The sequence below is a fragment of the Dendropsophus ebraccatus genome, chromosome 1 (genome assembly GCF_027789765.1).
Source record: "Dendropsophus ebraccatus isolate aDenEbr1 chromosome 1, aDenEbr1.pat, whole genome shotgun sequence".
Taxonomy (NCBI): Eukaryota; Metazoa; Chordata; class Amphibia; order Anura; family Hylidae; genus Dendropsophus; species Dendropsophus ebraccatus.
The window spans coordinates 146531670-146558240 of record NC_091454.1 but is presented as its reverse complement, the minus strand read 5'-3'; the positions used below and the strand labels follow the sequence as shown (position 1 = coordinate 146558240).

The window sequence follows — 26571 nt, the reverse complement described above, 5'->3', positions numbered from 1 at the left end:
ACCTAATGGAGGGCAGAGGGGGTGAAGGAGAAAGTCCTGTCACGCAATGAGGATGAATCTAAAGCTAATGTTTAGACTTTTAATTACTGGATGACATATGTGCGAGTGAAGAAGAAACGCCTCCTGTCTCACACACGCAAGGCAATTCTAGTCAAACCACAGCAGAAGTAATAAGGGATGTAATATAAACTTTACAGTGGGGTAAAGAGAGGGAGCACAAGCTCCTCAGGGAGAGGAGATGGCTGAAAGGTGAAGTTAGACATAAAATATGAGGTAAAAAATAGGGGGAGTTGGGCAAAGCAATATGTGTTCGTCTAAGCAAGCTGAACCTCAGGCACAATGGGGCATGCTGTGGATAGGAAGCTGGGGGGAGGCTTGGCTGCTCAGGAAGCCAAGCAATTAAAGAGGCCCAGAAAGGAGGAGGGAGGGGGGGCTGTTTGAAAAGTTTTACTATGAGATTTTACAGCTGGTAGTGAAGCTAGGCAGATACTGATTGAGCAGCACTCTTAACACGCAACACATGCAAGGCAATCATTCACACTGTGGGAAGGGGCAAGGGTCACTTGTAATACATACAATACGCAGTAACCCATTTCTGTCTGCAACAATCACATCGATTCAGAAATGTTATATGAAATAAGGGCAAGCCCTCATTCATACGCCTATATTATGGCCCATAGTTGACACCTTTGTGTACATCCTATTTTACATCTATTTTTTTTCCCCTTTACAGATTACGTGATAAAATAACTGAAACGTGCTGAGATGCATGCTGTATTAGTTACGTATGAGTTATTCTGCTCTAGAAGTAATACAAAGGCAGTCCAAAGTGCAATCCGTGCACATGTCAATGTACACGCCACTGCTGCTGTGTATATGAGCTCTTACATGTTCAGCTAGAGTGGAGAATATTTCTTTTGCAGAGAGAAATGTTTTCAAATGCCAGTTAATTATTATAATACAGAAATAAACTGCAAACTGAAGGCCTAGGGCCAAAAAACACAATGGAGCACAATCCTTGATTTGTCCAACAAACAGAGCTGAAGGCTGTATTCACACTTTGCATTTTTGTTACATTTTTAGGCTATGTTCCCACACAGTATTTTGCTGCCAAAACAAAGAGTGGATTGAAAACTCAGAAAGGCTATGTTCACACACTGTTGAAATTGAGTGGATTTAATGGTAAATAATTGCCTTCATTTTAAACCAACGGCCGTTGTTTTGAAATAACAGCCTTTATTTGCAGTTAAGGCAAAAAAAAAAAAACACAATGCGAATACAGCCTTAGAACTTATGCACATGGCCAGAATATATTTTCTATAGAGCTGAAACAGTGCTTTCACACCACGTTGGTGCCTTATAAAAGGCACGTTCCTCAAAATGTCAAAATTGGATGCTGGGGTATCAGAGCACATAGGCACAGGCCCCACTGATTGCAATGGCCCAAAAGGTAGTCTATGTTCCAGACATTTTTTCAAACATGTACACACAATGACACTAGCTGCCTATGTCCAGGCCACTGAAAGCCATGGGGCATTTTCACATGATTTTCATGTGAAAATCAAAACTCGCATGTAAAAATCGCACCAAAAACGCAGCGTTAAAGACGCACCGTTAAAAACGCAGCAATACGGTACGTGTGAAGCTACCCTTAAAGCGGTTTTCTCACCATTCAACCCTGTGTAGCCCTCAAGATGATTGCAGTATACAGTGCTTGGCTATCTTAAGCAGTGTATTTCTATCTGTATACCTACTGATTTTTTCCCGATTCCGTATAAGAGCAAACTAAAATATTTCATTTGATGCTAAATCATAAAAATGGAAGAAGACAGTTATTTCGTGACAAAGCCCAAAGTGGATTCAGAAGGAAGAAAGGAAAGAAAAAAAAAAAAAAAACAATGAAAAACCGCCACAAAAAGTATGTGAAACCTATTTTAGGCAGGTTGAGTAAAAACTGATAACTCCCTCCCTGTAGACCCTTATTTTGGGCATACACACACAGTAGATTTGTTGCAGAAACTTCAGTTCTGTACGTCTAAATGGATTTCTGCAAGCCCTGCTCAGATGAAAGGGACACCCGAGAAGTCTCTGCAATAAATCCACCATGTGTGAATAAATCCTGATGCGGCACTTTGTCATATCTTCTACACCACATGCACACATTTTGACTATATCCGGTTTCCATTCCATGTATGATTTACTGTGGTTGCTCGTGTTACCCCAGGTTACCACCTTCCTTTTCTTGCCTATATGTTTAGCTTTAAACCCATAAATATATAATTTTTTTAACTGCAGTTTTTACAATTTTATTATGTTGAGTTTTATGGGCTGAGGCACCTTTGCCAATTTTTAAAAGGTTACAAGAAGGCTCAGGTCCACTCGATGAGGGAGGTATTGAGAGAAGTGTCAAGTCTATGCTGTCAATGGCATCACAACTAGTAACTGGTTGGACTGGTCCTGAATGTTCTTACATGTCCTAGAATTAACAATTTTCTGTTTATTTACTTTAATTCTCTTTTTAGCCAGACACAAATGGGGCCAGTATAATAGACTCTCTTACCTGTACAATATTCCTTCCCACCTGGTTGTGGTACGATAATTCTCCTATATACAATGGGCTCAGATTCAAGTATGTTTTCATCATGTCTGTATGTTGGGGCTCTGTCACTTGGGGTTCCACGAGACTTTGATCCACCACCAGTGCCTCCTCCACCCTTCCTCTCATGAGTATCTATCTCCTCAAAGACAGCAGCTTTGTCAAAGAGGGCAAGATTCCCTTCAAAATCAAAATCTGTATCTGGAATTTCCTCCAAGTCATCTCCAAAGCACTCATCATCTCGAGCCTTCAGCTGCCCATTCTTGGGGCCACTCTTCTTAGGCGTTGCTTGGTTAGAATAGCGACAGCTTGATGACCCTAGATTAAAAAAAAAGAACAATGAATATCATAAAATATGTATAATGCAAATCACTTATGTTAAACAACATGGCTTGTAATGGATTTATGTTATACTGTGATCATGAATTTTATGTATTTTATATATGTATGTATTTTAATGTAACAATGCCTGGGGGACATGCTTCTGTGCTGTCTTGCTATTAGAACATTATAAACTTGATTTGCAAGGATTGATTTTACATATTGTACTCATTCCACACTGCCTTTTAAAACACATCTCCTACACACAGATCTGTTTTTCAGGCAGAGCCCAGTAGCAAACAGACACAAACTGGTGTCCTCAGGGGACCTAAGATAAGTAAGGTCATATGCTGAGTCACACTACGCACAGCAGCACAAACCTTGGTATTACACAATAAGTTATTTCATACTGACCCCCCCCCCCCCCCCCATCTTAAACTTGACAAAAAAGGTTGAGACCTCATTAAGTGTCCGAATACAACAAAATCCACACCGACACATTGTGGGTGGGGCTTTTTTCCAAATAGGCTGTCAATGGCGGTATGATTTTGTAGGCAAACTACTGATGGTTGCACAATATTGCATGGCCAATAAATAGGTATTAGAAATATAACTTATTTTACATTAATAAAATGGCACAATCAATTTATCAATATGGCACATTTTATATTTCCACTTAGCAATACAGCCATGACCCTCAAAACTTAGTGAGGTGCAATGCATAATACATTGCAGGGCATGTGTGCCATTCTTATTTAGTTAAGTCGGAGTTTTGGTGCATTTCGTCAAGCAAAATTTCCAAATTTGTTAGGTTTACCGGTAGAGATGAGCGAACCGGGTTCGGGTTCGAGTCAATCCGAACCTGAACGTTCGGTATTTGATTAGCTAGGGCTGCTGAACTTGGATAAAGCTCTAAGGTTGTCTGGAAAACATGGATACAGCCAATGACTACACCCATGTTTTCCACATAGCCCTAGGGCTTTATCAAACTTCAGCAGCCACCGCTAATCAAATGCTGAAAATTCGGGTTCGGATCGACTCGAGCATGCTTGAGGTTTGCTCATCTCTATTTACCTGTTCTGAAGAAATGAGGGGAAGTTGTTCCAGTCAGCCATACGTTTATATACGTTCCCACTGGCAATGCCCTGTTCCGGCACTAACCCCTTAAACCCCTAAATCTATAGCAATTGCAGAGTTTAGGTGTGTCAGTGACACACCTAAACGTCCTGTCACTGACTCCTTTTTCCCTGACAGCCAGAGGTCTCTTAGGGCCTGAGTAAGCTTATACTATTATACAGCTCAATTACACAGCCTATTATACAGCTCTATTATCATGCAGCAAGGGCTGTATATATATCATCAGCGATGTCCTGGCAGCCCTTGCTTTAAGTGTAGGTTCACACGTACAGGATCTGCAGCAGATTCAGTGGCACCGATTTGCTTTGAATATGCAAGTTCAAATCTACGTCATCAAATCTGCTGCAGATTCTGTGCGTGTGAATTGCACCCTAAAGTTGTACTGCCTATGTTCCCCCAGTGTCCTCCAGTTTTGTCTGTGGGCTTCCCGAGTCACCAAAGCTGCCGCTCACACTTCTGATCCAGTCTCTGAAGTGATAGGACAGTGATTGGCTGAGCAGCCGCCTGTCACTTCAGAGACTGGTTTCGGAAGTACCAGAGGAGGCTGCGGTGAGCAGGGAAAATCACAGAAAAAAGACAGGAGGACATCGGAGGAACGTGGGCAGTTAAGTATATGTCTTTACTATTTGCTTAACTCTCGCATCAGCCTTGCATCATTATTACACGTAGTGATGAGCTGCCAGCGATTTTTAAACAACTTTTAAAAAATGTTTTAAAAAAATATAAAATTCCCATCCCCAATTAAACTTGAAATTACTCCCCTTTTATAAATAAAAATATGTTAAAAAAATAGCACAACAAAAACACACAGTATTTGGTATCGTGGCATGCTGAATATTCCAAACTTTCCAAATATAGTGATATTGTTTCTGTTTTCAGGAAATGAAAAGGGTGAGGGGAAAACAACAGTATTGCTGATTTTTTTGTCACATTATAGATCAGAATGAAAATAAAAAGCTATAAAAAATCCCATCTACATTAATATGGTACCAATAAAAATAGTAGATTTTTGTGCAAAAGAAGAGACCTTAAACAGCCCTGTAGGTGGAAAAATAAAAAGGTTATCAAATTTTAGCGTTGTTAGAGGGCTAAGATGTACAGCACTGCTTCAGTGTGACCAGGACAATGACGCATCAATGACCTTTGAATATGAATAGGTTAGATAACAGTTGTAGGCTTACATTACTCCCATTGGTTACAAAGGAAAGGTGAAGGTGCATGCTCATTTCAACATTTGTTTTAGGAATCAGTATCTGGGTTCTAGCTGCTGAACATGTACAATTAAATTATCACCCTGACATCTCATGATGGGCAATAGTCAACTGATCCTATTGAAATTGGTCTGATCAGCGGACTTAATCTTAAAGGGAATCTGTCAGCTGTTAGTGATGTTTCAAACCGCCGACACTGTTAGATAGCCGTTAGGTCAGGGAGACACATGGTCCCTTTTCATATATCTCCGTGCTTCAAGAATTTAGAAAAAAAAAAATGCTTTTCATCTCTGATACAAGGAGTCAAAGAGGCTTTTTCAATCTCCCAAATAGCTGAAAGATAGAACCCCACCTCCCACCCTGCTTGGAACTGGAAACCGAGTCCCAAGCAGGATCAGGTATGGGAGGAGTTTTCACTTCAGGAGATCAGGAAAACCTCTTTGACTATGTAATAAAAGAATTTTTCTATGTTCTGGAAGCACTGACAGATATATGAAAGGTATTAAGTGTCCTAACATATCTAACAGTGTCAGAAGTTTGAAGCATGAATTGCAGCTCCCTTTAAATTGCAGATTCCCTTTAAAGAAGCACTATCAGCAGGTTCTGCCCAATGAACCTGCAGATATGCCCCACTAGCTCATTACTTTCTAACTGAAGGGCTGTAAATCATTCTTTTTTTTCTCCCCTGCATTCTGGAGATATGCTGGGCCATCGGGCATACCCCAAATGCTCTTAACCCCTTGATTAGCATAGGGGCAATTAGAGCATATCTCCAGAATGTCAAAAGAAACATCTATAAGTTGGCATTATTTTCTCCAGTTCTTTAATAGAAATCCTGGAATGACAAAAATTCATATGACTTGTACTGGGGGAAAAAACACCTATAGTAATTTAAAGAAAAATAAGAAACCCCCCCCCCCTACAAATAATATGCTATGCAGAAGTTGTGTCTGAAGGAAGCCCGACAACTGTGAATGGGGCAGATTAGAGATCCATTTTAGATTAATATAGTCAGCTAACAAAAGCATGCATTTTATATAGTGCATAGACACAAAAGAATATCTTCCAGCTGTGATGTAATAAATACCAGAAAACACAAAGGGGGGGGGGGGGGGGAGAAAGTCTAAATTGTTCATAAGTGGTTACTGTTTTAATGTAAATTAAAACAATCTACAGTGCCTTGCGTGATGTAGTTATATTTATGTAATATAGCATGCAGCAATTTTTTTCTCCTCTCTTCACTCTAAGGTAAGGAATTTCATATATAGAGAAAAAGTACATCCGTGTCCTACTTTTGAGTGACAGCGTACGTGCCTGTGGCTTACAACCTGTTCACATCTCGTGCTGAGGAAGGAATTCCCACCTCCTGGGGGATGAACTGCAGCACTGTATCTCCGTGACAGTATGAGTGAGCTGGGAGGCAGCGCACGCATTGAGACATGAACTCTGTGTACCCCAGCCCAAGCAATGTTTAATCTAATTGTGTGTGTGTGTAGAGCTTATTAAGCAGCATTCTCTTTTTGGCAGAAACAGGTCTTCAATGAATCCCTGAAGAAAAAGAAAAAATAAACATTGCCTTCACTCCTGCAGCAGGGGTGCGTGCAAGGATTTGCTCATTTTCAGTGGTGGGAAACCATCTCAAAGCCTGAAATGCCCTGGAAATCGCTTATCTAGGCAGATAGACTTTGTAAACAGAACAGCAAAACCACTTCAAGCACATGTAAGATTAAACTTAAATATAGTCCTTTAGTAACAAAGATAAATTAACTAAGTCACCTCATCCTGTAGATACTGAAGACATTAAAAAACTAGTTTTAGGAGCAAAGACAAAGCAATGCTGGAGCTTTTGGTACAGAGGTTTGAGTGAGGTAAAATGAGGTAATTTGCTCAAAATCTCAGGGCTCTGTTTACATCACATTTTTACTTACATTTTTAGGCTATGTTCACACTACGTAAAAGTACAGCCGTTGTTGCGGAGTGGAACAATGCCTTATTTTCAATGGGATCCCGGCCAGAGCGTATACACATCATATTCAATGAATTGCAGCCGTAGGAAATCCTGTCAGTTCACAGTGAAGCGAGCGGCTCCGGCCGCTCGCTTCACTGTGTGCTATGGGGAGTTCTGATGCGGGAGTGCGCTGATGCGCTCGCATCAGAACGCTTCGGCCGGAAAGATCATCCGCCCGGTACTTAAGTACCGACCGGGATGATCCGGGCAAGAGACCGGTCGGGGTCGCGGAACGGCCGGTCTCTTACTGTGTGTGAACATAGCCTTATAGTCTCAAAAATTCATTGAAACAATATACTATAATGTTTCCATAGACTTGAGTAACAGACAGCACCATTAAATCCAGCAAAGTGAACATGTACCTGCAGGAAGTGGCCGGAACAAACTCAACAGCTAACAATGTTTAAGCCATTAAAATGAATTAACCCAGTGCTGTGCACCTCAGTATACGAAAGCATCCCTTTTATGACAGGATGCTGATGTACGCCTGGGACATACTGCATTAGCACAGTGTGAATCCAGCCTTAATGTATGACAGAAGTGCTGGTTCATGGAAAATCGAAAAAAAAAAATAAATTATTTATATTTATTATATATATATATATATATATATATATATATATATATATATATATATATATATATATATATATATATATATATATCCCTTTCAGGACCAAGGCAAATTTTATTAATATGACCTGTGTCACTTTATTCATCAATAACTTGGGAATGCTTTTACCAATCCTTCTGATTCCAAAATTGTTTTTTTGCTACATATTCTACTTTATGTTAGTGGTAAATTTGAGTTGATAGCTTTAGAATTTTTTTGTGAATAACTCCAAAATGTTGTTAAAAATGTAAAAAAAGCACATTTCTCTACATTTGAAAGTCTCTGCCAATAAGGAAAATAGTAATACTACATTCATTATTTATTAATTCATATCTATAACATGTCTACTTTATTTTAAAAGCATTTGTTGAACATGCTTTTACTTATTTGGGATGTTAGAGGCCGTAAATGTTTAGTAGCAATTTTCAAAATTTTCGTGAAAATTTCAAACTCAGAAATTCTTTAGGCACCAGTTCAGTTTTGGAGTATATATTTGAGGCTAAAAAACTAAAAAACCCCACAATTCAACCCATTTTGAAATCTTCACTCTTTCAAGTGTTTAAATTTACATTCATTCAGTTATTTAACCCTTTGGGCATTTCACAGGAATAACTGCAAAGTAAGAGTGAAAAGTTAAAATTCGCATTTTCTTTCTAGAGATTCCAATGTAATCCTATGTGTTTTTTACAAAACCAATTACCGTTACTGATCCACCAATGCCGGCAAATGCCGATGTTGGACCCCCTTTGGGGGTCCAGTGGCAATTACACTAAACTGTCAGCTATCAGCTGAAAGTTTAGTTGCAGCTCCCGGTCACTGTTTGTGTAAACAGTGAGCATCTGAAGCAGGTCAGTAAATTTACTGACTTTTGCTTGAAAGGGATATATATATATATATATATATATATATATATATATAATATATATATATAATATATAATATATATATATATATATATATATATATATATATATATACACACATGCGCACACACACACATTTTTTTTCTTCCTCCAAAAGGCAAAACCATTCCAAATAGGATCTGCTTGCATATATTTGTAAATCCTTGTTGTCCAAGTTGTCATGGTCATAACATGGTCATAATCTGTATTCCCAGGTATTTAAATTTGGTAACGCATTGTATGTCAAACCCTTGACATGTTAAAGGGAACCAATAATGATGTTTCCTACCATGTAAACTGCTTGGTTTCCACTGTCTCACTCTCCCTGAAAATGTAGTTTTATTCCTCCTTGCAATTTATGCAAATCAGCACTAACAAGTTATGTGGGTGTCGTCCCTCTCCCTCAACTAGTCATGGTATCTGGGCTGTACTCACTCCCCTCTGCACTGTAATCCCACCTCTAAATGATGTGGCAGGCTTGTGGCCTGTCAATCATGCCCAGAAAGCCATGATGAGAGCGCAGAGGAGAGTGACTACAGCCCAGGAGCTGTGACTAGTAGAGATGAGCGAACCTGCCGAGGTTCGGGTTCGAATGAACCCGAACTCTCGGTGTCCGATTCCCACTGTCTGCCCGCTCTGTGAAGAGGGTGGATACAGCCGGAGGACCGCCTGGAAAACTGGGATACAGTCTATGGCTATGGCAGTATCCCAGTTTTCCAGGCGGTCCTCCGGCTGCATCCACCCTCTTCACGGAGCCTGCAGACAGCAGGAATCAGACGTCGAGAGTTCAGGTTCATACGAACCCGAACCTCGGCAGGTTTGCTCATCTCTAGTGACTAGTTGAGGGAGAGACGTCCACCACATGACTGGTTAGTGCAGATTTGCATACAGCGCATACAGTTTACATAGTAGCAAATGCTGCAGCATGCTTCATACTGTGGTGTCCCACCACGGGTGTTACCAGTATGTTACACCCTTCGCAAAAGTCTGTACTTCAAGTAACTGTGGTGATGAAATAGTACCTAAGTTTTGCCCAAGATGTCACTAGTGTATGTAACTGTACTTATGTTTAGCACAGCTGCAGGTAACCAAAGGGTTATTGTTTATTGTGATCTGTACACCAATCAGGACCTGCTCTTCTTCTCTACCTATCCCTGAACGAGGGTAACGAGGTAACAAGGTCTGGGGCTTGTGTCACCCTCACTGGATGGGTCACCCAACACTGGTGGGCAAAAGGTGATATAGCCACAAAGGTCGAAACACGGGCACAAGTAAATGTCTACTTTCAAGTCTTCAGTATTCTACCTCTTCTTCTTCTAAAGTTCTGGCAGAGCACACTTTTACCCTGGGTTGGAACTCTCTAGACACACTCCTCTCTACTCTGAACTGGTAGTACAAGCTCCTCTCCACTGTTCTGGACTCTCCGCACAAACTCCTCAACTACTCCTAGCTCTACTACTCCTCAGTACAGCTTCTGTCTTGTCAAGTCTATCGTCCGCTGTCAGCTATTGTATAAAGTGTTTCTATAGTTAAAAAGATTTATTTACGGGACTGCTGCTCAAGCACCTACACAGAGACCACATCCTTGGGTCATCCCCCCTTACTGTGGGTGGCGGTACCAATAGTCCGGGTGGGTAGGGCTGGGCGGGCCCCTATCCCCCCATATAGTCATACACCCCTTTCCCCCCCGTATAGTCATACACCCCTGTCCGTCCCCCCTGTATAGTCATACACCCCTATCCCCCCATATAGTCATACACCCCTTTCCCCCTGTATAGTCATACACCCCTGTCCGCCCCCTCATATAGTCATACACCCCTATCCACCCCGTATAGGCATACACCCCTATCCCCCCCGGATAGTCATAAACCCCTGTATAGTAACACCTATCTGCCCCCCCACATAGTCATACACCCGTCTGCCCCCCCCCCCTGTATAGTCATACACCCCTATCCGCCCCTACCACTATGTGCCCCCTGTATAGTCATACACCCCTATCCCTATGTACTCCCATGTATAGTCCTGTACCCCCATCCCTATGTACCTCCTGTATAGTAATACACCCCGATCCACCCCCCCCATATAGTCATACACTTCTATCCCTAGGTACCTCCTGTATAGTAATACACCCCAATCCATCCCCCCCATATAGTCATATACACCTATCCACCCCCCCCCCCCATATAGTTATACACGTGTATTCCTATATGACCCCCTGTGTATACACATCCTGTAGAGGCTGTATACCTGTATATACACATCCAGGTCTCTGCTGAGACCCCCTAATAATGACAAATAGTAATAATAATAATAGACTAACCATGGGTTGCTGCTCAGTTCTTTTTTACTTTTTCTAATCAAAATATCGCAGGTTTTGCATGGCAAGTGGGTGTGGTTTGCAAAAAGGGGCATGTCATAATTATTGTTGAATTATCGTTACCGCGGCTACAAGTGCGATAAACCGCGATATTGATTTAGGCCATTATCGCCCAGCCATATGGGTGGGTCACAACGGCTGCAGCAGGAGCTTTATACCAGGGAAAATGACTTTTATTCCCCCGACTTGTGACAGACATGAGCGGGGCAGTAGTCATCTGGGCGGCTCCCCGCCAGCAGCAATGATTGACAGAAAGAGAGGTCCGTTACTGGCCTCTCTGCCTGTTAATCATCCCGCTGAGCGCGCTGACAGGCAGAGCGCTGTGACTAGACACGGGTGGGAAGCCGCCCAGATGATTACTTCCCTGCCTGTGTCTGCCACGAACCGAGGGAATAAAAGTCATTTTTCCCCGGTATAAAGCTCCTGCTGCAGCCGCGGGCGGTATGTGCCGCGGCTTTTGCAGGAGCTTTATACATTGCTCAGGGGAACAATAGCAGCCCAATTGGTTCCCTTTAAAGTGTCACTGTCAAATGGTTGGTTGTCTTACTACTTCCTCCTCTCTAGTGCCACCAGGCAGGAGTGTCCACTGTTGACTTATTATTTACCGTAGCCTGCGAGCTATTAGTGGCTATGGCATGTTTGGTGGACACTTATATGATATGGTGCCCTTCACAATAAGACTGAATTACAAGCAGCAATTATTATTCTTAGGAGCACGAGAGCTGTCCAGGATGATGTCTCCATCGTTTTTTTTGGAACCCAATAGGCATTACTATCAACTGGCATAAATCCATATGCAATTGGGCTGATTGGTTCCCTAGAGCCAGAAAACAATCGAACCCAGGAGATAAACACTGACCCGAAATCCATCTGTTTCATACTCAGATAGTACAAAGTTAATCAATATTATCAAAAGCCTTATAACCCTATTCCACGGAACGATTATCGTTCATAAACTCGCTCCAACGACCGCTCATTAACGATCACTAAATTTTTTTTTAGCGAACGATAACACATAACGTGAACGATATATGTAGTGTAACGATTATTTTGCGGTCGTTACATGGTCGTGTAAAACGTTCGCCGGGGTGATCAAGACCATACGACACACCTACTTTTTTAAAACCTTTTTACGAACGACTGAAAGATTTCTAATTTAATGAACCGATTAGCGAATTATCTTTCAAAGACCAACGACTTTTTTTTTCGACATGCTGAAAAACAATTTTGAATGACAGTATAACGATTTCGCCTGTGTCGTTCGCTCGCTTACACCAATTCCACGAAGCGTTAACGAGTGGTCGTTGGAGTGAGTTTATGAACGATAATTGTTCCGTGGAATAGGGCCTTTAGCTGCATCTAAGGAGAAAATGGCTCTATTGTGGCAGTCGTCTGGTGGAATAAGCCAAGAAATAAGCAATGTATAGCCAGTTTGGTCAGGGTGAATAATGGTTGCCATCATTTTATTAAAGTGCTAGTGCCATTTAAATTAACTTTTGACATGTGGCACAGATATGTTTAAAGTATAAACCAATCAAGGTCTCGAAGACCTTGCAGAGTGCGGAGACTCCTCTGATCGTTAGATAATAACCAGAAAAAGTATGTCAGTGCTTTTCACTCCCTGGCTCAGTGCTCAATACGACTTAAAGCTATGTTCCCACATAGTATTTTGGCTCATGTTTTTGGTCAGTATTTACCAACTAAAACCAGGAGTGGATTGAAAACACAGAAAGGCTGTGTTCCCACACTGTTGAAATTGAATGGATGGCCCGCCATTTAATAGCAAATAATGACAGTTATTTCAAAATAATGTCCGTTTTAAAATAACAGCAATTATTTGCCATAAATGGCGACCATCCACTCAATTTCAACAGTATGGGAACACAGCCTCTGTGTTTTCAATCCATTCCTGGTTTTGGTTGCTAAATACTGAGCAAAAATACTGTGTGGGAACATAGCCTAATGCAGGAAATAGGCTTTATTATATGGCTATGGAGCCTTGTAAAGAGTCAGACTAAGTAGCGAGCTGAAGCATGCTACTACACACTTCTCCTGACTATATCTTATGTCTGACACACCTGTGCAACATTTCAAAAGCTTATTTAAATGACAGTAAAACTTAAAAGTGAATGTACCAACTGGTACTTTGCTTTAAAGGAGAAGTCCAGCCAAAAATTTTAGTAAAGTATTGTATTGCCCCCCAAAGTTATACAAATCATCAATATACACTTATTACGGGAAATGCTTATAAAGTGCTTTTTTCCCTGCACTTAAAAAGCACTTTATAAGCGTTTCCCATAATAAGTGTCAAATGGTGATTTGTATAACTTTTGGGGGGCAATACAACACTTTAATAAAAAATGGACTTCTCCTTTAGGTTTTTTACATGAATGGATTGGCATCTGCGCAGGGATGCTGGTGCTGCAGTCCTTTTCTTGGGCGCCGGTCTATTCCCGGGCATGAAGCTTTAGAATCAATGGAGCTACATCACAGAGGGGAGATCGTGACACAGGGGGCGGACAGACCAGTGCTTTATGTCTGGCCAGTGCCTGGGAATAAACCTCCCTGCGCTGGTCTATACATATAAAAAAGACTTAAAGCGTAACTGTCATTTCAGGGTCATTTTTTTGAAAACATTAAATATCAACAGTACAAGTGATTTTAAGAAACTCTGTAATAGGTTTTATAAACCAAAAGAGTTTCCTTCTGTACTGAAAAAGAAATCTTCCAGCCTCCTCCCTCACTTCAGAAGCAGCAGGATTTCTGTCTCCATTATGTGGCTATGGAGAGGGGAGGGGCTGTTAGGAGTGACTGAGCACGGAGCAGTCTTGCAAAGCACAACACCCTGCAATCTTCTCTCAGTAAGTTCATAGATAAGCACTGACCTTTCTGACCCCAGAATCCTGCGGTTTAGGTGCCCAGACAGTCTACAAACAGCTGACCTTCATGTCACCTCTTCCTGCTCCCTCATCTCCCTCAGCCCCTCCCCCCTCCATAAGGATAGAATGGAGAGAGGAGAGCCTGTCTTCACTGGCTTCTCTGTAATGAAGACGTGTTTGCCTGATAATGCTCAGATAAGAAGTCAGGGGGGGGGGGGAGGCTGGGAAATTGCTTTTTGGCTGATAAAACCTATTACAGAGTTTCTTAAAATCGCTTATACTACTGATTTCTGTAATAAAAAAAAAAAATGACAGTTACGCTTTAAAGGATACCTGTCACCCCCCGTGCCGGGGTGACAGGCTCCCAGCCCCGGTAGAGCGCCCTATACTTACCTAATCGCGCCGGGTCCCGCTTCCTGATGCGGTCGGGTCACGGAGATATCGGCTCCCGATGCCCGGCGCCAGGCTCACAGGAGAGTCCGATGCCAATAGAGAATGACGGAGCATCGGACTCCCCATTCATTCTCTATGAGCGTTGGACTCTATTGTGTGCGCGCGCGCGCCGGGCTTCGGGAGCTGATATCTCCGTGACCCAATCGCATCAGGAAGCGGGACCTGGCGCGATTAGGTGAGTATAGGGGGATCTAGCAGGGGGGAAGGAGCCTGTCACCCCGGCACGGGGGTTTACAGGTCCTCTTTAAGCTTGTTGACTAAAGCTTTGGTAAGAATCATAATGTCTGCTGATAATAGACATAGGTCTATAGGGAATCAGCTGACAAGAGGTCTTTGCCTTTTTAGAAAGTATTTTGATAACTGCTTTATGCATAGGCATCAGCAGCAAGTTCTACCACCTTAAATTTCTTATAGAGTTCAGACAGAAGTAGATTAACTCCCAGGGCTTTGCTGTTGGCCACAGAAGTAACCTCATAAGAGTTTTTTTGTTTTGTTTTTTTGCCTTCCTCTGGATGAACAAGGTTGGATTCTAGACTGGGCTTGATGGATTTTTGTCTTTCTTCAACCTATCAACTGTGTTCTTGGAGCACTGTTAAAGGGGATGTCCAGACAGCAAAAAAGGTCCTACCTGTTCTGCTCTACACATAACCCCTTTAAAAACTGCTGTTTTTGCTGTTGGTCTGCATTCCTTGAAATGATGCACAGAACCTACATAATCCATCTTGTCCTACTTTATCTTTAGTCTCCATTCATCTATGCTATTATTTAGCATGTATGACTTTGATAACTATAGTGCACTATATGGAACTACCAGACCAGAACAGTTTTGTGGAATGTGCCTAATATGTCAATAATAATACAAAATCACATCACTGTACAGAGGTATGTATCTTATTCCAGCTTTAGACCAAAAGCCACAATGCAGCCGCATTTCAACATTTAGGCCATGTTTCCACTGCGTAAGTGTCGTAATAATGACGTAATTACTACGGAACTTACGTAGTGGTACCTTCTAAGAAATCCCGGCCAGAGTGTACACACATAGTATACACTCCGTCCAGGATCCCTAGCGGCGCCGCAAGAAACTAATATGGCAGTTTTCTGCGGCCGCAGAAAACCCTGCCAGTTCACAAAATGGCCGCACACTCCATTGTGTACTACAGTACTGGCTGGGATGTTCTTCTCAGTCACTGGCCATTCCGTGACCCGGCGGGGTCACTGAGCGGCCGGTGTCTAACTAAGTGGGAACATAGCCTCATACTATAGCGGTAAGTCCCAGCCTCATCATGGGTCTAATGACTTGAACTAACAGCATCATAGATCCCTGTGATTCTGTTGTCTCACTCTCACTTGGGGGACAAGGGACTTCTGTTCTTGTGATTAGTGGGCAGCCCTAGCAATCTTATCAGCTAGTCACCTATAAAGCAACATCAAGGCAGGAAGGAGACATTATTTACTTTTCTCTCCGATCCCCTTGCTTCTTTTTTGCCAACGTACGCTTGTTTGTTTCTTAAAGCAAAAACTTTAATAAAGTTTAATAGTATGAGCCCATGGCTAGATAGGACATTTCATAAGGATTCAGGGCATAACTATCTATATAGTCCTTTCCAACGACAAGATATATGCCTATGTTGATAAAGTAAATAAGACTGAAAAGTCCAGAGGGTGTTCCTAGCAGGGTAAATGTCTATACAAGTACAGCCTATGTCCTCTTATTCACTATACTTGTTTGCATCTGCCTACAGCCACCAGATAAAGAGGACATGGACTGGACTTGTCTTGCTGGGGAATGCCTCCTGGACTTTTGAGCCTCATTTACATATTAGAGACAAAAAAATATAAATATAAATAATAATAATAATAATAATAATAATCTAGATTTGCATTTCCAGGAAAATACATAGTGCTTGAAAAGAGCGCCCCTTTACCAGTGACTTCCCTTTAAGAGCGACTTGGGTCCCTTTAAGAGCGACCTATGTCCCTTTAAGGGATCCAAGTCGCTCTTAAAGGGACATAGGTCGCTCTTAAAGGGACATAGGTCGCTCTTAAAGGGACATAGGTCGCTCTTAAAGGGACATAGGTCGCTCTTAAAGGGACATAGGTCGCTCTTAAAGGGACATAGGTCGCTCTTAAAGGGACATAGGTCGCTCTTAAAGGGACATAGGTCGCTCTTAAAGGGACATAGGTCGCTCTTAAAGGGACATAGGTCGCTCTTAAAGGGACATAGGTCGCTCTTAAAGGGACATAGGTCGCTCTTAAAGGGACATAGGTCGCTCTTAAAGGGACATAGGTCGCTCTTAAAGGGACATAGGTCGCTCTTAAAGGGACATAGGTCGCTCTTAAAGGGACATAGGTCGCTCTTAAAGGGACATAGGTCGCTCTTAAAGGGACATAGGTCGCTCTTAAAGGGACATAGGTCGCTCTTAAAGGGACCCAGGTCGCTCTTAAAGGGACCCAGGTCGCTCTTAAAGGGACCCAGGTCGCTCTTAAAGGGACCCAGGTCGCTCTTAAAGGGACCCAGGTCGCTCTTAAAGGGACCCAGGTCGCTCTTAAAGGGACCCAGGTCGCTCTTAAAGGGACATAGGTCGCTCTTAAAGGGACATAGGTCGCTCTTAAAGGGACCGATTTTTGCTCTTAAAGGGACATATTTCTCTCTTAAAGGGACCCAGGTTGCTCTTAAAGGGACATATTTCACTCTTAAAAGGGACCCAGGTCGCTCTAAGAGCAAAATGGGTCTCTTTAAGAGTGAAATATTTCCTTTAAAGGGACCCAGGTCGCTCTTAAAGGGACATATTTCGCTCTTAAAGGGACCCATTTCCCTCCTCAAGGGACCCAGGTCGCTCTTAAAGGGACCAATTTATCTCTTAAAGGGACATATTTTGCTCTTAAAGGGACATATTTCGCTCTTAAATGGACCCAGGTCGGTCTTAACCTCTTAAGGACCCATTAAGTACCGGCACGTCATGGATCACTGTCACTTAAGGACCCATGACGTGCCGGTACGTCATCCCTTTAAACGGGCGCCGCGGCCGGCCGGGTCCCGATCGGGGGAGATAGCCTGCTATAATACATAGCAGGCCATCTCTCCCTGTCGGCATGGAGGGTTGTTAACCCCCCCCCATGCCGACGATCGCCGCTATTGGCTGATAAGCCCATAGCGGCGATCGGAACCTTTCCGGGCCATCGGTGGCCCGATGACCCGGAAAAAAATGGCGGTCGGTGCTGTCCGAGGACGGCACCGACCGCCATTACTGTAAAAAGTAATGGTGGTCACGGTACCACCGTCCCGATCGCCGTGAACGGCCGGCCAGCCGGCCGGCCGTTCACGGCGATCAAAGTCCCCACAAGTAATAAATACCTGCTCCGGACCCCTCAGCTAGGTAGCTGAGGGGTCCGGAGCAGGTATTTGTACATTACTCACCTGTCCCGGGGTCCTGATCGGCGTCTTCCGGGTTCCCGGCGTCCACTTCCTCTTGTTGGGACTTCGGCTTCTTCCGTGAGTCCCGATCGTCTCTTTCCGGCTCCAGCGTCGTCTATTTTCGTATTTTTCCGGCTCCAGCGTCGTCTATTTTCGGATCTTGCGCTCTGCTGCCCCCTAGCGGCTGATAAGTGTAATACACGTATCAGCCACTACAGGGATGTTCAGAATGTAGTAAAAAAAAAAATTTTTTTCCCAATTTTTTTTTTTTCTATTTTCCGCACCCTATCGCCGCTGAGTGTTGATCAGCATCGCACGAAAGTGCGCTGCTAATCAGCAACTCCTCCTTTTTGGCGTAGGGTGTTTTTTTTTTATATCCTACTGCCACGGTCTGCTTATAAGTGCCGAACATAAGTGCGGCATTCATCAGCAACACCATTTTTGGCGTAGGTTTTTTTTGTATACTTACTGTAAAAAACACGTAAAAAAACACTACATTACACGACACTACATTGAATAAAGTTTTACACTACACCACTACATACCCCATATACCAATCCCCATATAAAGATGGCCCCCAGGGTGTTTTCGGTGTCGGACGCATACATTATTATTGCCTCCGACACCGAAACAGCCAGTGAGGATGAATTGGGGGGATCCTTCTTTCCTCCATTCATCCTCATCCTCCAGTGACGTGTCTGGGAGTAGCGTAGCGTACGCTGCCCCCCAGACACGTCTTTTCCGCCAGTACCGTCCCAATAAGAGATGACGGTATGGCGTGAAATTCTACAAACTCTGTGAGAGTACCTCAGGGTACACTTACAGATTTAGGGTACGTGCACACTGCGGAATGGCGAAGGATAACCCTTCGTGCATTCCGCAGCTGGCACCCGCCGGCGGACTGATGCAGGGGCGCGTCTCCGCCTGTGTCATAGACTCTATCCTATGCATGGGCGGATTCCATTATCCGTCATTCCATCAACACGTTGGACGCAGAGCGGAATCCGCCCGTGCATAGAATGGAGTCTACGACACGGACGGAGACGTGCGCCTGCATCAGTCCGCCGGCGGGTGCCAACTGCGGAATGCACAAAGGGTTATCCTTCGCGATTCCGCAGTGTGCACGTACCCTTAGAGTGTATGAAGGAAGGGACACTCGAATCCAGCCGCCAGATGCCCCCCCCCCCATCCTCGGAGTTAGTGGGGAGATCGTCCGGGAACTGATCTTCCCACTGCTGGATAAAGGTCACCACCACCCGTACGGGGATAACCTTTATACCAGCACCCCCTCTTCCGGTCCCTCGCTGCCCGAGCTACTGTAGCTTGCGGCACGATCCGAACATATCAGAAGTAGTAATAGAGCCCTAATATTTAGCAGCCATGGAGCGGACCCAGCGCTTCTGGATATGAAGGACCCCGTATCGCACCAGGACAACATTTTCCAGGTGACGTCCCCCACACTGGAGAACAGGAGACCCCAGAAGAAGTGCAGAGTGTGGGGTAACAGGGGGATCAGGAAGGACACCATTTACCAGTGTGACACCTGTCCTGATCCCCCCGGCCTCTGCATACTGGATCGCTCCAAGGCGCACTACACGTCATTGGGGTTCTACATTATCTAAATTCTGTCCCTTATTCCTATTTCAGGGGTCACGTTGATCCAGGGATTATTCTGATCGCCATTATGGAGTCGGGAAGGAATTTTTCCCCTGTGATGAGGCTACTGTCGTCTGCCTCACGAGGGTTTTTTGCCTTCCTCTGGATCAACACAGGTTGAGTTTGATGGACACCTGTCATTTTCAACCTTATAAACTAATAATTGGCCTAATACCCCCAAATAAATTAGAATTGTCCCTTTTCCCCAGCTAAATAGGTATGGCTGCCATTCCCATTAGAGGAGGCCATGATGCAATTACAAAGCCTCTGTGCGGCCAGGACAGTAGAAACCCCCCACAAGTGACCCCATTCTGGAAACTACACCCCATAAGGAATCTAACAAGTGGGGCAGCGGGTATATGGCCCCCTGGTGACGGCCACATTTGGGACGTGAAAATGAAAAAAAATGGTATTTTTTATTTTCACGGCACATGTCCTACACATGTGCCCATCACTAGTGGGGTCCATATGCTCACTGCACCCCTTGTTAGATTCCTTATGGGGTGTAGTTTCCAGAATGGGGTCACTTGTCGGGGGTTTCTACTGTTCTGGCAGCACAGGAGCTTTGTAATTGCGACATGGCCTCCATCCCCCATTCCAGCCTCTAAATGGCGCTCTGTCCTTTTGGTGACTTGCCCTGTGCCCATATGGCAAATTATGTCCACATGTGGGGTATTTTCGTACTCAGGGGAAACTACCCTACACGTTTTGTGTTCATTTTCTTTTTTAACCCCTTGTGGAAATGGAAAAAAATCAAGGCTAGACCAACATTTAGTGTAATTTTTTTAAAATTTTTACTCTAAATCATTGATCTTGTCTTGATTTTTTCATTTTCACAAGGGGTTAAAAGATAAAAAAAAACACAATGTGTAGAGCAATTTCCCCTGAGTACGGAAATACCCCACATGTGGACATAAAGCGCCATGCGGGTGCAGGGTAAGCCTCCGAAGGGAAGGAGCGCCATTTGGTTTTTGAAGGCTGGATTTGGATGGAATGGATTTCGAGGGGCCATGTTGCATTCAAAAGGCCCCTGTGTTGCCAAGACAGTTAAACCCCCCACAAGTGACCCTATTATGGAAACTACACCCCTCAAGGAATGTAACAAGGGGTGTAGTCAGCATATGGACCCCACTGGTGACGGGCACAAATGTGGAACAATGTGGCGTGAAAATGAAATATTAAATTTTTTACACTATAATGTTGGTCTAGCCTTGAATTTATCATTTTCACAAGGGGTTAAAAGAGAAAAAAACACACAAAATGTGTAGAGCAATTTCCCCCGAGTCCGTAAATACCCCACATGTGGACATAAAGCGCCATGTGGGTGCAAGGCAAGCCTCCGAAGGGAAGGAGCGCCATTTGGATTTTAGAGGTTGGATTTGGCTAGAATGGATGATGAACGCCATGTCGCATTTACAGAGCCCTTGTGCTGCCAAAACACTGTAAACCCCCCACAAGTGACCCCATTCTGGAAACTACACCCCTCAAGGAATCTAACAAGGGGTGCAGTGAGGATATGGACCCCTGGATGACGGGCACATTTGTGCCATGAAAGTGAAAAAATGAAAATTTTCACTTTCACGTCACATTTTTCCACATTTGTGCCCGTCACCAGTGGGGTCCATATGCTCACTGCACCCCTTGTTAGATTCCTTGAGGGGTGTAGTTTCCAGAATGGGGTCACTTGTGGGGGGTTTCCAGTGTCTTGGCAGCACGAGGGCTCTGTAAATGCGACATGGCCCTTGAAATCCATTCCAGTGAAATCCAGCTTCCAAAAGCCAATTGGCGCTCCTTCCCTTTGGAGGCTCGTCCTGCGCCCGCTTGGCACTTTATGTCCACATGTGGGGTATTTCCGTACTCGGGAGAAACTGTGCTACATGTTTTGTGTTTTTTTTTTCCTTTTATCCCTTTGTGAAAATGAAAAATTGAAGGCTAGAACAACATTTTAGTGTAAAAAATACTTTAGTCTTTTTTCAAGCCATATTGTTTGGAAAATCTGTGAAGCACCTGTGGGGTCCAGATCCTCACCGCACCCCTTGTTACATTCCTTGAGGGGTGTAGTTTTCTAAATGGTGTCCCTTTAGGGGTGTTTTTTAGGTTTTGGCACCCCAGAGCCTCTGCCAACCTGAAGTGGTACAGTCAAAAATGACCAAAAATAACGGAGCCATTGAAATTCACTAGGCGCTCCCTTATATCTGAGGCTTGTGGTTGCGTCAAATAGCGCAATAGGGCCACATATGGGGTATTTCTATAAACTGCAGAAATGGGGCAATCAATATTGGGGTGCATTTCTCTGGTAATAGGTTTATAATTATGAAAAATATTGGATTACAATAAAATCTCTGCACAGAAAATTAAAATTTTCAAATTTCTTACACACTTAGCTTTTATTTCTGTGACTCCCCTAAAGGGTTAAAAAACTTTCTGGATGTGCTTTTGCAGAGTTTGGGGGGTGCAGTTTCTGAAATGGGGTGCTTCGTGGAGCTTTCTAACACACAGTCCCCTCAAATACACTTTAAACCTGAACAGGTCCCTAAAAATATCTGATTTTGAAATTTGACTGAAAATTTGGAAATTTGCTGCTAATGTTTTAAGCTTCCTATTGTCTAAAAATAATGAAATATAGTTTAATAAATGCCGCCAACATAAAGTAGACATGTTGCTAATGCTATTTAATATATAATTTATGTGATATAACCATTTTCTGTATAAGCAGAAAAGTTTTAAAGTTGGAAAAATGCATTTTTTCACAATTTTTCACGCTATTTTGGGTTTTTTCATAAAGATTCGTTATAAGTATCGACTCCAATTTACAAGAAATGTGAAGTACAATATGTCACGAGAAAACAATCTCAGAATCAGCCGGATAGGTAAAAGCATCCCGAAGTAATTAATGAATAAAGTGACACTGGTCAAATTCATAAAATTTGCTCCGGTCCTTAAGGCCATTTCAGGCCCGGTCCTTAAGGGGTTAAAGGGACATATTTCTCTCTTAAAGGAACCCAGTTCGAGCGAAACGGGTCTCTTTAACAGCGAAATATTTCCTTTAAAGGGACCCAGGTCGCTCTTAAAGGGACATATTTCGCTCTTAAAGGGACCCATTTACCCCCTCAAGGGACCCAGCTCGCTCTTAAAGGGACCCGGGTCGCTTTTACAGGTACTTAGTTCGCTCTTAAAGTGACCCATTTAGAGCGGCTTGGGTCCCTTTAAGAGCGACTTGGGTACCGTCCCTTTAAGAGCAGCTTGGATCCCGTACCTGCTACATGGCTGCCTCAGCTCTGCTATTTTACTGACTGACCTCTGCTACTTATAATGGTAAAGACCATTGCTCGGTTACCATGACAATCTTACTCATGTCAGGGAGACAAAATGGTTAAGGACCTTCCATATATTACATCTTCTATTGGCCAATAGTGGACATGTGACTGTGGATGGTGTGATACAATGCATGACGAGACCTTAGAGTTCCTATTGGCTGCTATATTTCAGCTATTTGCATATGTGCTGTGATTGGCTGTCAGCAGTTAGAGTGTGGCCATTATTTGCAATGGGTCATTATTTTCTATGGGAAATTTGGTGTCTTTAAACGTAAATTTCTTAAAAACGACAAATCCGATCGAAACGAAAAATAGATAGCACACCACACACCGCCGAGGGCTTCGAAACGCAGTTTGAACGGAGTCTGTGCGCAAAGCGGTTCGGGCTGTATTACGCGCAGAAAAATGGCTGGAAGAAGAAACGGAGGAAGAAGAAGAAGAAGAATATGGATTACAATATAGTGCTTTTCAAGCACTATAATAATAATAATAATTATATATATATATATATCCCCGCCATGTGCTTACTTGTACCCATTTCCTGACCAAAAAAACAACACATTTTAGAATATAAAGCCCTATATAAAAAAACTGAAAAAACTGCTAGGCAGTCATTTGTCCTTAACTGCAATGGAGAGGTGATCTACCTTAGTGAAACACATTTATACTACTTGATGCCTGGACTTCTAGCACGTATATCACATAGAGCCAAACCAATATACTGTGCAACGACTGCACACGCTATAGATAAGTTCATGGAGATAAGGGTATTCGAAAGTTAACAAAAAGTAATAGAAAGAAAAAGTCAGCAAGGAAAGTTCAATTTTCAGCCTGATAACACTAAGAAGTAATAAAGTTAAAGGGAATGTATCAGCTAGATTTTTCTACTGATTAGTCAGATACTAAAAGCGACTCTGTACCCACAATCTGACCCCCCCAAACAGCTTGTACCTTCAGATAGCTGCTTTTAATCCAAGATCTGTCCTGTGGTCCTTTCGGCAGGTGATGCAGTTATTGTCCTAAAAAGCAACTTTTAAACTTGCAGCCCTGTGTCAAATTGGCGTGGCCTAGAGTGTGTATGCCCTAGGATTGCTACACTCCTCTGTCCCTCCTCATCACTAGTAATGCCCCCAGACAGGATTTTTCCTATTCATCACCTGTCTGAACACTGCACAGGTGCCTTAACCATCCAGCTCATGTGCAGTGTTCACACAGGGGATGAATAGGAGAAATTGTTCTAGGGGCATTCCTAATGATGAAGAGGGTGAGGAGGAGGAGGAGGAGGAGGGACGGAGAGGTGTTGCAGTCCTAGGACATGGGTACTCTGGGCCACACCAATTTGACACAGGGCTGAAATTTTGAAAGTTGTTTTTAGGACAATAATTGCATCTCCTGCTGAACAGACCCCAGGACAGATCTTGGATTAAAAGCCGCTATCCAAAGGTACAAGCTGTTTGGGGGCAGCAGATTGTGGGTACAGTCTCATGTTTTTAGTCTAATCTGTTTCTATTTTCTGACTGTAATTATTTTTATTACATTTTAGTATATCATTATGACAGCGGCAATCTTACCTGAGCTGTCTTTAACAGCATTTAGAGGTATACTTTACAGCATACCCATAAACTTAGGAATAATATATTTCTACTGACTTCTATGGGCGAATTTTCTAGGCATGCTCTGTGGCTGAGCTACTCCTGTCTGTCTGTGATAAGGAGACTGCTGTAAGGTTATCTATACACAACAGGAAGTTTTAGCTTATTATTAGGCTTAGTGGCCATAATGAAAACTATATATATATATATATATATATATATATATATATATATATATATATATATATATACAATGAAATGGAAAATTAGAAAAAAAAATACAAAGAACACACTTCCTTTAAAATATACCACTGTAGCTTTTTTTTTAATAATATCTGTATTTATAGAGAATGTACTGATACATGATATCCTAATATGTACACACAAACAGTAAAACTGTAAAAGGGACAATAAGCACTAAAGTAACACATTTTATATATAAAATTATACACACACACACACACTAAAAATGACAATTAATACGGTAGCAATTCACCTAAACAGCTAAAATACCTGCAGAGTCCGTTTCCTGATTCCTCCCCACAGAATGTCCTTGGCATTTGGGAGGGGCTGCCAGCAAGGAATAGGAAGAAGACAAATAAAATATGGGAAATACTGATTTTTTTCCAAATGGATTTAATTACATTTATGGCATTTTCATTTGGGCAATGTAATGTGCTTATAGTGTCATCTATTACTAAAGTACCTTCTGTGTAGTTCTAACATACAACTTATAGATATATGCATGAAGAGGACTGAAACATGAAGATGAGTGAAAGTTAATTCATCCATGTATACAAGTACAAACCCCAGGTGCATTTATATTGCTAGATTCACACATGCTGCCTGTCTAAAATACAGATTTTGGTTTTGTCACCTCTGTATTCTGAAAGCCATAATCTTTGTATATTTCCATCAACATAGCTCTATGAGGGATTGTTTGTTTTAGTATAAGGCTATGTCCACACACAGTTAAATATGGCTGTGATTTTGAGTGAAAAATTATTATTATATGCCCAAGCAGTGCAAAACCACAGTGCAGCAATAAATACTTCTCTACCAGTGACAAACCAACACTGCAGTGCAGAAATACATACTGCTCCATTTGTAGTAAACCAACACCTCAGTGCACCAAATACGTATTGCTCCATCAGTAGTCAACCAACATCACAGTGCAGAAATACATACCGCTCCATCAGTAGTCAACCAACATCACAGTGCAGAAATACATACCGCTCCATCAGTAGTCAACCAACATCACAGTGCAGAAATACATACCGCTCCATCAGTAGTCAACCAACATCACAGTGCAGAAATACATACCGCTGTATCTGTAGTAAACCAACACCTCAATGCAGCAAATACACACTGCTCCATCTGTAGTAAACCAACACCTCAGTGCAGCAAATACACACTGCTCCATCTGTAGTAAACCAACATCGCAGTGCAGAAATACATACTTCTCTATCTGTAGTAAACCAACACCAAGCTGCAGCAACACACACTGCTTCGCCTGAAGTAAACCATCAACACAGCGCAGAAGTAAATGCTCCATCATGTGTAGTAACTCATCGCAGTGCAGCAGTCCTATCCCCATTCCCACGGTTCTAACCTCTTGACACCTTTCACCCTTTCCTACCCTCACCCACTAATAGCAGCAACCCACCACCACCAATGGTAGGTATCCTCTCCCTCCCTCCCTTTGCACATTTCTCCCCCCATGCCACTTTTTCTAGTGACTGCTTCAAGATCTGCTGTATAGGAGTAAAGAGGGGAGGTAAGTGAATAGCACAGGGTTTTCTGCCTGGCAATATGGTAAATGAACAGCCCAGGTGATGCTGGAGGACGAGGGTTAGGGGCTTGCACCTAGTTCCAGAGGATGCTGGAGAGAGTCATCACTTCTGTTTTTCACTACCTCCCCACACTCTCCATGCACAGCTGATCTGCCTTCTAGGTATAAGACCTGTGAGTTCATCATCACGTGACCATGACATCATCATATCCAAAGAGCAAGAAAATTACATTAAGGATACAAACCCACTTGACGTATTTGCTGCGTGAATCAGTCTTAAAAATAAGCAGGCAAAACGC

General features: G+C 42.8%; 1 protein-coding gene across 5 annotated transcripts in view; it reads right to left on the bottom strand.

The window, feature by feature from the left end:
* The window catches only part of EDC3 (enhancer of mRNA decapping 3), a 60358-nt gene that overhangs the window by 12986 nt on the left and 20801 nt on the right, over positions 1–26571 (bottom strand). For 3 of the 5 annotated variants that reach the window (XM_069956438.1, XM_069956435.1, XM_069956436.1), the window contains exons 4-5: positions 24994–25050; positions 2561–2914 (exon numbers count right to left, since the gene is read on the bottom strand). In XM_069956438.1, coding sequence (XP_069812539.1) covers positions 2561–2914; positions 24994–25050 — 411 coding nt within the window. The remainder of the gene's footprint in view (positions 1–2560; positions 2915–24993; positions 25051–26571) is intronic. The other 2 variants (XM_069956439.1, XM_069956437.1) reach the window with 1 other exon arrangement.